Below are 13492 nucleotides of genomic sequence, written 5' to 3' on the forward strand. Positions count from 1 at the left end.
ACTTTAGAGATGTGCGAAAAATAAAGCAGATTCGGAATCAGTGTCTTGAAATACACCAGAATACATTAAAAAAATTGAAATTTGAAAACTAGTTGTGACGTCACAACATTGACCAATGGCGAGCTTTCAAAGTTTTCACCGGAAGTCATCGATTTTCTCAAACTTAAAGTAACTACCTAAGGGCTAGCTGCGTATCAAATTTCAAAACAATCGGTTCAGTGGTTCTTGAGAAGAAGATGTTTAAACGATTTCATATAAAATCAAGTTTGGTTGCCCAACCATGTGCTCCGTAGTGCACAACTTCAGATATTGGGGAATATTAATGCAAAATTTCAAGCCAATTGGTCTAGCGATCTGGGCTGTATGCCTCTCACAAAATCGGTGGAATAAGAATAATAATAATAATGCGAATAATTTCAATAGGTGTCCCGCAGCTAGAAGAGTTGTATTATTACAAGTTGCGATACTAGTTATAATGCTAAATAGGCATGTTGTAAATTTAAAAGCGAAATTTACAACATTGAAAGAAGCGGTAGTGTATTATACCAGAGGATAAGAGTTAGAGTGTGAGCGCAACCAGCTGTCTACAAAATGGAAATGCAAACACTTTAAACACTAATCCATTGAACACTTGTGCTTCATCGATATTTACACATAGGACTTCCAAATATTTGAAATTTTCCTTGCTAATATGCACTTATACATGTATTAAACCTGTAAAGTTTCCGTGCACACTGGCTGTGTGTGTGTAGTGTTTGTGTGGATGTATTGTAGGCCCTAGACACTTTCTATTGTACATTACTGTTGTTCACTATTGTGGTAGATTTGTGAAAGTGAAAGAATAGTAATACATAGATATCTACATTGAACAGTACATTCATATAGGCCTTGTTATGTGAGTGTAAGCTATTAAACATAACTGAACTTTGTTATAACATGAGGGGACTTCTGCAAAGAAACCTGCTTTCATTAGGATTGCAGTCATAATATCTGTTTTGAACTGATATTTTTGATCTAGAGGAAGTACCTGCTACTTGCTATGCTGGCCAAGATGGCTTATGGTGTAGCATGGCCTAAGCAATGACATGGCCTACAGCATAGCTGCCAGCTTTTGGGTGCACTGAGGCATGATTATCAGAGCTTTTATACCTTCATGTGGTAGTTCTGTATTAGTTTTACATGTATATACACATATGCTATTTATTATTGCAAATGCCAAGCACATCAGGAATCTTATGCCTTAGGGTTATCTCCCTTAGTCTGTTTTTATGTACAGTTGAGAAACTTTTGCTATCACATGTGTAAGGCAACAAAGTTTGGAATGATTTAGATCTGATAGAAAGGGATAGAAAATAATTTGAACACATATTTATATACTGCTTTTGGAACTAGGGACAAAGAAAATAGAGCAATAGAACAATAGCGTGAATTATGATGGATCATATCGAACAACAGGTTTGGGAATACGAGTAGATCTTCTCGTTGGCACTGCTGATTCTGTGGGATCTTTGCCCCCCCCCCCCCCCCCCCTCCTTTTCTTTGCAGTGGCGCAGGCGTAATGCTACTCCCTCTCGGCTGTTTTATCGATTTTGGTAGAGCCTCGAGATGGTAGAAGTCGAAGTCTTCTTCATTTTCCGTGTCAGTTCTTTGTGGCTTTGGCGCACATTCTGGACTGGAACAAGCGTTTTGTGGGGTGGTGCATCTGTGATGGTCTGTTTTGATGTAAGCTGGTTTCAAATTACTGAAGTTTGCAACTGTACGAAGATTGCCCTCATTTCATACGTGACTGTTACAAGCACTTTGATGACGTCATACTGTCCTAACCATCTGTCAGCAAAGTTCTTGCTCTCGCCTTCCCTGAACACATGACGGGCAAGATATAATGTTTTACAAACTTGGTAAGATTCTCCTCGAATCCTTTTGTCGCCAAGATTTTTCTGTTTTGCAGAATGTCTTGATTACGGCGAACTTCCTCGAAGACTGTGAACAGACGTGCATGGAGATAAGCAGCGTACTCGTCTATTGGGTGACAATGGATGATGACGCGATGAACATAAGGCCCATGGGTGACCTAGAGATCCTACCATACACTGGGAAAGCTGGAGGATACTTTATCAGGGCGTGTTGCGAAGTATTGTAGGCCGTTGTAACAGGTAGGTTGTCTGTCCCAAGGCTCACATTCCCAGCAGAGCACTGTTTGGTAGTCACTGCCAAAGTATGTTTTCAGATACTTCGTGAATTTGTACTGCAGGACACGGATATACTTCTTCCCACGTTGAGATATTGGACTGAACTAAGAATGAACTGCACAATTGCCCTTGAAGAGCAATCAAAGTTCTCCTTATTCCTTACTGCTTGTGAAAGCTCGAAATTCCGTTTCAGGAATACCTCTACAACGATTGCGACACCAGTTCACCACCAGAGCGATTCGGCCATGCAGAGACAAGATTTGACACTCCTGCCTTCAGCTTTTATCAGTCCTCGAAATTTCCACGACCCTGCTCGCAGCGCCAATGTGACAGCTCGGTTATCATTCAGGTCGAGAAAGAAACGACTTCAGCTTTGTGTACAAGACTGGTTTTATTGTTGTAACAAGGTACATCTACTAAGATGACTCCAGATGGTTACGGTCCAGTGTCCCCGCTTCGACTTCTGTCTGCCGGTTCCCCGCCGTCTTACATGCATTACGTAACACCTGCGTCATAGCACAAATTGATACGTTTACCACACTCCCATTTCATGTTTACCACGGTCGATTTATATGGATTTTCTATATGAGAATACATCCTTGAACGTGTTCTTGAAGTAAGAACAGATGGACCTTTTGGATAGCCTGAATATCCGTTTCTTACTTTAACGTAATTCTTAACGTATAAGCACCTCTGCGTCAGTTTTCCATTTCATGACGTGCAGGCTTATGTTAATATGAAGTTGGTGAGAGTTTTTACGGTGATGTCCACATTGTCAGAAGTTTTCCTACAGGGCGTTCACAGCACTGTGAGCTCCTCGATCATATGATTTATTCATTTATTTCATTGGCGTTTTACGCCGTACTCAAGAACATTTCACCTATACGACGGCGGCCAGCATTATGGTGGGAGGAAACCGGGCAGTGGCTGTGGGAAACGCACGACCAACCGCAGGTTGCCGCCAGACCTTTTCACGTACGGCCGGGGAGGAAGCCAGCATGTGCTGGACTTGAACTCAGCGATCGCATTGGTGATACACTCCTGGGTCATTACGCTGCGCTGTCTTCGATCATATGGTCGTCAGCGTACTTATATGGCGTCATATAGATGTCAGAGTTTTTAATAGCACCTTGTACAGGGATAGAGTCCCGAGAAAGAAACGCATATGTAGATTTTCACAAGATAAAGCTGATTACAGGGTTATTTTTAGTTACGCTGTGAGAAAGTGAGAACGCCAGCAATCAAAACATAGACAACATATGTCCATTCAGCGACAACACAAGGACGCTCATCCGTACATCTGGTGTTAGCACCAAGTACCACCTTCTGTATATACGTTACTCTTTGGGGAGGGTCTATATGTCATTTGACATGGTATATTTATTTAAGCTTTTCTGACTGATTCACATGTAAGTCAGCTTAAATTCTCATGCTGTCATACATGTAACTCAGTGAATAGCTGACATAGTGCAGAGCAGCTATAAGATAATCGATAAATGTACAGTATATTCCTTCTATATCCATTAATTTCCAATTTAAGAGGATAGTTTTTTTCTGGCTCACCCGTTTTATTCCAACTTTTCTGATAAAATCTACATTTATGATATCATTGATTGGGTCTGAGGTTATGTCAAGATAACGAACGCTTATAGTTTTCAACTTTTCAGACGTAAACCTTGCTTTCAACAAACAAGCCTACCAACAGAGCACGTATGTCCGTCCCGGCGGTACCACCCTAAGGGCAGGCCTAGCTGTGGACGGTAACCCTGATCCTAACACAGACCATGTTTCCTGCTCCCACACCCACATGGGCTACCTGCCATGGTGGATGGTAGATCTGGGTGAAGAACTACTCGTCATGGCTGTGAAGGTCACCAACAGAGATACCAGTAAGACGACTTAGAGCAGTTTGTTTGTTACATAATGAGTACTCAACTGAATATAAGATATACACTCTACTGTCAATTGGTGTGAATTTAGGACGCTTCAAAAGTTAAAAGAAAAGACAACACGAGACCACATGTATATAGGGCGATGCATCGATAAAGTATTCAAGACCGCTGTCATCCGGGCATTTGCCCTTTTACCTGTTGCAACACTCGAGTGTTTCCTACGAGCTCTGCCCGGTTTTTCTCCCACTACAATGATGGCCACCTTCGTGTACGTCTAATATTCTTGATTACAGATAAAAACACCAATAAAATAAATAAATAAATCTAAGAATTCCAGATTAAAAGTTCATTTAAAGAGTTTGCAAGTACATCCGAGAATAAAATGACTGGACGTTTAGGCCTGTTTACGCCTCTCCTCCCAAATAATCAAGGTTATATAAGGGGTTGTCTTTTCTTTTAAGACTGGATTAGCTTCGTTACTTAACCTCCTTGAACTGTTTTTCCTAGCTTATTCAGATTAAGGGTTACTGTTTTTCTTTCATATTTCTCTTGATCAGCCCCTTGAAATGGTGCGTTGACTAAAATTAACAACATTGTGACGGGAATGTAATGCCAAAAGGACTGGAGATGTGGATAATAAATACATATAGTGAATAATTTTGTAGGTCAAGTAAAGTATATAGGGAAATTTTAATATTGAAATTTCTCTATAGCTATATACAGCTGAGTAACTTGACGGAAACCTTAAATTTCGACATGCAGCGGAAATGTACTTTCCCAAAAAAGAAATATATGCCATGGCTGCTGCTCACGATTGCTGACATTCTGGCATTCTCATTTTGTAAGTAGGCCTAGTGAACCTGGCTTATTCTTGAATGAACGAGTACTTGAGCAGTAAAATGCAGCCATATCGTTTCCAGAAAAAAATCTGTAGTATGGCGTTGAACACCAAGCGCATTAGAAACCGCCTGTTCCAAGTATCAGGCATTTATTGAAACCTTTTTACCATTTTCCCGTCTCTTCCACTGTATAATTTAAGCTAACTGACCCGCAAAAATGCTATATTTAGAAATTTCAACTCAAATTGTGTCAAAGCTATTTAGTATCAACAGGTCAGCGTGCTCCTGCCATTTGTTAATCAAAATCTCGAATTGTCAGTCATGCAATTTCTCAAGAAATATATGCACAAATGTACACTTACAAAGATTTACAACGAAACTCGTTTTCTTTAACGTGACCTTTGATGTGGATTTACTAAAAAGCGTATCCTAGAGACTAAGATTAATTTAAAAGTCGGAAATCGTCGGGTTGAAAATAATTTGGACAGAGTTCAACATAAAAATGCCAATAAAATCCATGATGGTGGCAGAAGCATTTCAGGCTTTGAGATCAAACATGTACAGCAAATATTACCAAATAACCTATGGTAGCTTTTTGAATCCGAGGCGTTACAATTTACACAAATATGACCAACGCACACAGTCGTACAGTATCCGAACTTCTGAAACCACCATTTTTGAATCAAGTGACTTTGTTGCAATGGAGGACTTGAGTGCTCTTCCCAGAGTTAAAATTGTAAGATATTTTTTTTACAATAGTTGCATGCTTGTAGTTCCTTTTGTTTATTTTGAAAACAAAAATTAATGCTAAAGACTCCCAATGAAGTTGTCAGTCGTCCTTTTCATGGTTTTATCTTCATAGTTTCAATCCAAACATTCTAGGAGTTTATCTTCTCCGGACGATGCTAAGTGCGGCCGATCTGGTAGCGAAGACTAAGTGCTTTGTTTTCAGGGCGACGAGTACATAAATTTGTGTTAATTGTTATGTTATGAACTTTATTATTCACGAAAAAGTAGGCGATATAAAGTCAGAAGTAGCATACAGCTTTGACAGCACGAGTACTCTAAAAGACCGAGTTCCAGAGGTTGGTGAATGGAACAGTACATGTCTGTATTTATGATAGGCAAGGATGAAACCGATGAAATAAATACATACATGTTTTTTTTTTCAGTATGTTTTCAAGCTTTCTTCGAATGAATGAATAATTGGTTATGACTTAGCGCCACATCCGCAGCATTTCAGCCATATCCTGGGGAAGCGTTTGGAATATAACTGTCATGTTGGAGTGGTTACATGTACATGTGTATATGAATTAAACACAGTATAGTTTTAATTTTATGGTATTATATGTTCATTTCAGGCTTTGAAAGACTAAGAGATTTTACAATAGAGACCGGCACAGTCGGAAGTACCAATGGTACACTGGTGGCGCCCAAGCTTTGTTACTTCGCCGCCGGGATCCAGGGTCGGGCCACCACCGTGCGCTACCAGGGCGTTGCGCCAATCATGGCTAGGTTTGTTAAAATCTCTCTGACTGCATCCGGTTACCTGCAACTCTGTGAGGTTGCCGTCATTGGCACAGAGACACGTAAGTTCTGGTCTTCGGCACTGAGGTATCTGGCTATGACATTAACACACACAACCCCAGGCCATGGCACTAACACACACAAGCTCAGGTCATGACACAAACACACACAAGCTCAGGTCATGACACTAACACTGACAAGCTCAGGTCATGACACTAAAACACACAAGCTCAGGTCATGAGACAAACACACACAAGCTCAGGTCATGACACAAACACACACGAGTTCTGGTCATAATACTAACACACAAGCTCAGGTCATGACACTAACACACACAAGCTCAGGTCATGACACTAACACACAAGCTCAGGTCATGACACTAACACACACGAGCTCAGGTAATTACAATAACACACACGAGCTCAAGTCATAATATTAACACACACAAGCTCAGGTCATGGCACTAACACAAACAATCTAGGGTCATGATACAAACACACACAAGCTTACGTCATGTCACAAACACACAGGCTTAGGTCATGACACTAACACACACAAGCTCAGGTTATGACACTAAAACACACAAGCTCAGGTCATGGCACTAACACAAACAATCTAGGGTCATGATACAAACACACACAAGCTTACGTCATGTCACAAACACACAGGCTTCGGTCATGACACTAACACACACAAGCTCAGGTTATGACACTTACACACACAAGCTCAGGTCATGACACTAACACACCCGAGCTCAGGTCATGATCCTAACACACACAATCTCAGATCATGACAAAAACACACACAAACTCAGGCCAAGACACAAACACATGCAAGCTCTGGCCATGACACAAGTACACACAAGCTCAGGTCAAGACACAAGCACATACAAGCTCAGGTCATGACACTAACACACAAAAGCTCAGATCATAACACTAACACACACGAGTTCTAGTCATAACACTAACACACAAGCTGAGGTCATGACGCCAACGCACCCGAGCTCAGGCCATGACACTAACACACACAAGCTCAGATCTTGACACAAAAACACACAAGCTGAGGTCATGACACAAACACACACAAACTCTGGCCATGTCACAAACACACACAAGCTCAGGTCATTAAACAAGCACATACAAGCTCAGGTCATGACACAAACACACATAAGCTGAAGTCATGACACTAACACACACAAGCTCAGGTCATGACACTAACACACTCAAGCTCTGGTCATCACACAAACACACACAAGCTCAGGTCATGATACTAACACACACGAGCTCTGACCATGACATTAACACACATTAGTTCTGGCTATGACACTAAAACATACACGTTCTGGGCATGGCATTAACACACACAAGTTCTGGCTATGATACTTACACACACGAGCCCAGGCCATGACACTAACACACACAAACCGAGGCCATGACACTTACACACATGAACACACACAAACCCAGGCCATGCCACTTACACACACTAACACACACAAACCCAGGCCATGACACTAACACACACAAACCCAGGTCATGACATTAACACATACTGACACACGCAAACCTACGCCATGACACTGGCACACACTAACACACGCAAACCTCGACCATGCCATTAAACACACACAAACTCAGCCCATGGCACTAACACACGCAAACCCAGGGGATGACATAAACACACACAAACCTAGGGCATGACACTTAACATATACTGACACACGCAAACCCAGGCCAAGACACTAAACACACACAAACCCAGGCCATGACACTAACACAGACAAACCTAGGTCTTAACACTAACACACACAAACCCAGGCCAAGACACTAAACACACACAAACCCAGTCCATGGCACTAACACACACAAACCTAGGCCATGGCACTAACACACACAAACCTAGGCCATGGCACTAACACCCACAAACCCAGGACATGGCACTAACACACACAAACCCAGGCCATGACACTAACACACACAAACTCAGGCCATGACACTAACACACACAAACCAAGGCCCTGACACTGACACATGCAAACCCAGGACATGGCACTAACACACACATACTTAGGCCATGATACTAACACACACAAACTCAGGCCATGACACTAACACACACAAACCTAGGCCATGACACTGACACACACAAACCCAGGCCATGACACTAACACAGACAAACCTAGGCCATAACACTGACACACACAAACCCAGGCCAAGACACTAAACACACACAAACCCAGTCCATGGCACTAACACACACAAACCTAGGCCATGGCACTAACACACACAAACCTAGGCCATGGCACTAACACCCACAAACCCAGGACATGGCACTAACACACACAAACCCAGGCCATGACACTAACACACACAAACTCAGTCCATGACACTAACACACACAAACCAAGGCCCTGACACTGACACATACAAACCCAGGACATGGCACTAACACACACAAACCCAGGCCATGACACTAACACACACAAACTCAGGCCATGTCACTAACACACACAAACTCAGGCCATGACACTGACACATACAAACTCAGGCCATGACACTAACACCCACAAACTCAGGCCATGGCACTAACACACACAAACCCAGGCCATGACACTAACACACACAAACTCAGGCCATGACACTAACACACACAAACCCAGGCCATGACACTAACACACACAAACCCAGGCCATGACACTAACACACACAAACTCAGGCCATGACACTAACACACACAAGCTGTGGCCATAGCACTGACACACACAAGCCCAGGCCATGACACTAACACCCACAAACCCAGGCCATGACACTAACACACACAAACCCAGGCCATGACACTAACACCCACAAACCCAGGCCATGACATTAACACACACAAACCAAGGCCATGACACTAACACACACAAACTCAGGCCATGACACTAACACACACAAACCCAGTCCATGAAACTGACACATACAAACCCAGGCCATGGCACTAACACACACAAACCCAGGCCATGACACTAAAAAACACACAAATTCAGCGCATGGCACTATCACACACTAACAGACACAAACCTAGACCATGACACTAACACACATACACCCAGACCATGACACTGACACATACAAACCCAGGCCATGACACTGACACACACAAACCCAGGTCATGACACAAACACACACTAACACACGCAATCCCAGGCAGTAACACACGCAAACCCAGGTCATGACACTAACACACACAAACCCAGGCCATGACACTAACACACACAAGCTGTGGCCATAGCACTGACACACACAAGCCCAGGCCATGACACTAACACACACAAGCTGTGGCCATAGCACTGACACACACAAGCCCAGGCCATGACACGAACACACACAAACCCAGGCCATGACACCGACACACTTATACCCAAGCCATAACACTGACACACACATGCCCAGGCCATAACACTACCACACATTAGCTCTCGTCATGTCTCTAAAAGATATGAGCCCTGGCCTTGACACTAATGACACTAACACAGGATCGAGACCCACGGTGTGACGCTTCTCGACTCGCGGGGCCCTTGTTTAAAATTTTAACTTAATTTTTAACCACAGTTACTTAAATGAAATGTTATTTTGTATTTTAGTATGTGTTAAGTATATATCTGGATGCCGGCAGCCCAATGCTGTAGTCTGCCTGCCGCGCGACAAGTGATTACATCTAACGGCGTCGAGTGATCGACAGTTGGTAGAGCGTCCTCTTCAGGATCAATCCTGGGTCGAGTCACACCTGAGACTTTAAAAGAGGAAGTTGTAACGTCCTCGCTTGGCGTTCAGCATGAACGGAATAGTGCAACAAATGGTTGACCCGTATCAGAGTAATGGCTCGGGCGAGGTGGCTTACTTGCCTTCGGTAAGTGGTATCAGTGAAGCAGCGCTAGATAAAAGAGCGGTGGAAATCCGTCTTGCGACAAGGAGGCACATTACATACACCATAAGGACTCATATGACTGAAAAATTGTTGAGTATGACGTCAAACCCCAAGCACTCACTCACGCACTCGAGTGTTGGAATCCAACCCTACGGCCGTGACTTTTTTTTGTTATTGCTGGACGATAACATCTGGGGCACCTCCACGGCATGTTGTTAGCGTGCTAGCGCTTCAAAATGAGTCAAGGGTATCTATTCAGTGCGATCGCTTTATATCACCACCACGTCTGGACAAACTTGGCCTCTGGAGTCTGTGTAGTCACGCTCGTAAGCTTGTTTAGACTTAGCCTCACCACCGCTGTCCTTGCGAAATTCACTCAGGCGTTATTTAGAATCATGTTTGGCATACTTTAGATAAAGAGAATGCACGTGTATAAAATATTATTAGAAACAAAAGTTCATAAAGATATTTGTATTTCTAACAAAATTCCTGCCTCATCACCGTGACTCCTGTGAACTCGGCGTTGTGCAAGATTTCTATGCAAACTTTGTTAATGGTGGCAGTGATGTAAAGCGAACGTAGAGAGTGGCGCATGTTCTCTAAGGAATATGAACCTGCAGATGGGGGTTGTATTTTTTCCAGGCTGTGGCCACTTTCCTCCCAAAATCATGCAGACCACCATCGTATAAGGGAAATAGACTTGACCACGGTGTAAAACAAAAAATCAGATAAATAAATAAAAATAGTCCCCTTATGGAATGGATGAAATAACGTCGCTAATATTTCTCTGATCGTTAATTAAGATTTTATCAATTCTGACCAACGGCTATGTCTTCTAAAGGTCTGGTACCTGTTTTATTTCAGAGAAGTTTTACTTGCTAGAGCAGCGAAAGAACAAGAAGTCGAACGGCACAGTTCTGTTCTCGGGTCTCCTCAAGTCAGTGGCCACATGCGTGGCACAGTGCAGCCAGACCAAGTCCTGTACTTCCATAAACATCAAGACTATTCCCCCGGGCACAGTGCTCTGTGAGCTGAGGACTGACAGTCCTAGCAATGTACTGGACAGTCTGGTGGACGCCTCGGGCTGGGTACATTATTTCCCCTGAAACATTAGCAAATATTCATAAGTAGAATACACTTCCATGAGACAACCACTTCATGTAAGGTAAACCTTTATAGCGCAGAAGGCAGTCATATGTTTGAGTCCATAAATTAGGCAAACATCTTTGTTATCGCAGCTTTACTGGATTTAGTGACTATCAAAAACGTTTCTTTTTTTTACGATTATGCATTTGTTTTTTGTTTGTGTATATATATATATATATATATATATATATATATATATATATATATATATATATATATATATATATATATTATATAATTTTAAGAACCTGTGACGTATGATAGGGAATTTTATAATGAGGATATAACATGTTCATGATTGTTTCCCTTACACAATTGATAAACCACCGACCACTGACAACTTTAGTGATGAACTTTCCCACATGTACTGATATTATTAGTTACATGGTTACTCAGTGATAGTGTGGTGAGTTTATGTACTCACCAGGTTGCTCTCGGACCCTTAAATAGCCCTGGTGACACTAATCTACGCTGAGGTAATGAATGACACACGTAAGCTGGGAAGGTAGGTTCAAAGAAGGGAAAGGTCAGTCAAAGGAGACAACTCTGTGGGTCACGGAAAGCACACATCTGACGTGCACACCTTATTTGTGTAAGACAAGTTGTCTTAAATGAAGAAAGAAGTCCTTCTTCCCCTATTTTCAAGCTGTATGTTAGATAAGTTTAAATATATATATATATATATATATATATATATATATATATATATATATATATATACACTCTGATGTATTCAAGGTATAATTCTAGTCTCTCCAAACCAGACCGTCCTAACCTACCGGTTTTCGGTCTGTCGAAATACCATTCGTATACAAGTGGGAAGTGATGACAGTTAGCCATTGAACTCTCCGTCTGGAAAAAAAGCCTACGCGGAAGAATACAAATTTTCATTGGTTAAAGTGGGAGTATGTCTTCGCTAATATTCATCATCAAGCAAGAACTGGCAAAAGTGTGGACGGAAGAAGTGCAGTTTGTTCGTTTCCCACTGCTCTTTAATATCCTTGTAAATATCCCCGCTCTCCCGTTTGCGGGTTTCCTCTTTCCGTATAGCCTTTTCTAATTTATTTAATCTCACGGAACATGGCATGCAGACATAGCCCTCTCCTTTTAACAACGTCAGGGAAGACGAAATGGAAAGCGTCCAGGGGCTCCTTAGAAGTCTTACTTTCCGTCGCCAAATCACGCCTTTGAGTTGTCACAACACGATTATTCATTGTGGATACTAGCTGTGCTAAACAAATTCTACAGTAAACATTGAAATCCACACAATCTTTCCAATTCTTTGGCGTGGCCATCGAATCTCATGATTTTCGTATATAGTGCTATAGGTGTCTGCACGTGACAACTGTCATTTACCGTATACGACTTCCCGCCAGAAGATAGTAGAGTCGTTTCCATCGGTAGGGCAGGATTATGTTAAATAGCCATGGTTACGTCTAGCTATTTAATGGCATACAGTAGACGGATGGATAGTAAAGAATATTTTAGCTTGGCCAATTTCATCGGCTACACCTGCTTCATAACAACTTCAACCGTATACTGGGGAAGCCCTTGCGTTGGCAATACACCTGAGAGACGGGGGACGTCTTTATTCTGTACACCGCATACTTCTCACTACAGCCTCCTCTCATGTTCTTTTGAACTAATGTCAGTGTTAATAACTAATGTGGAATCTGACTGAACCACGAATTATACATATTCATGAAGAAAAGATCAGTTTGAAGAGTTAATATGGATCACTAAATCAAGGTAGATGATGTCAGACATCGCTAGCGTGATTAAATGAAAATATCATTCTCAAGAACCCGTAGAGAAATTACTAGATTTCAGGCGTCTATGATCTCGTGTATTTTTGTAACAGTTGCAAATAAAAAATTCTCCAGGAGCTATAGACACTTATATCTCGTGTCGCTGTTACATATCTCGTGATGCTGTCACCTATCTCGTGTTGCTGTCAGCTAGCGTGTTGCCGTCACCTATCTCGTGTTGCTGT

At 42.1% G+C, this 13492-nt stretch overlaps 1 protein-coding gene across 1 annotated transcript; it reads left to right on the top strand.

The window, feature by feature from the left end:
• The first annotated feature begins 1552 nt into the window (after positions 1-1552).
• On the top strand, positions 1553-11459 carry LOC135475716 (uncharacterized). Its single transcript, XM_064755649.1, has 5 exons — positions 1553-2153; positions 2383-2596; positions 3857-4078; positions 6282-6509; positions 11218-11459. The coding sequence occupies exons 3-5, from the start codon at positions 3997-3999 to the stop codon at positions 11457-11459; spliced, it is 552 nt and encodes a 183-aa protein (XP_064611719.1). The 5' UTR covers positions 1553-2153; positions 2383-2596; positions 3857-3996.
• Positions 11460-13492: the final 2033 nt, after the last annotated feature.

Source organism: Liolophura sinensis, chromosome 9 (assembly GCF_032854445.1).
Source record: "Liolophura sinensis isolate JHLJ2023 chromosome 9, CUHK_Ljap_v2, whole genome shotgun sequence".
NCBI lineage: Eukaryota > Metazoa > Mollusca > Polyplacophora > Chitonida > Chitonidae > Liolophura > Liolophura sinensis.

What these genes read in the sequence shown, in the direction of transcription:
- LOC135475716 (XM_064755649.1), top strand. Translation starts at nt 3,997, where the DNA reads ATGGGCTACCTGCCATGGTGGATGGTAGATCTGGGTGAAGAACTACTC. An exon ending in GGTCACCAACAGAGATACCA is followed by an intron (nt 4,079 to 6,281) that starts GTAAGACGACTT and finishes TGTTCATTTCAG; the next exon opens with GCTTTGAAAGACTAAGAGAT. An exon ending in CGTCATTGGCACAGAGACAC is followed by an intron (nt 6,510 to 11,217) that starts GTAAGTTCTGGT and finishes GTTTTATTTCAG; the next exon opens with AGAAGTTTTACTTGCTAGAG.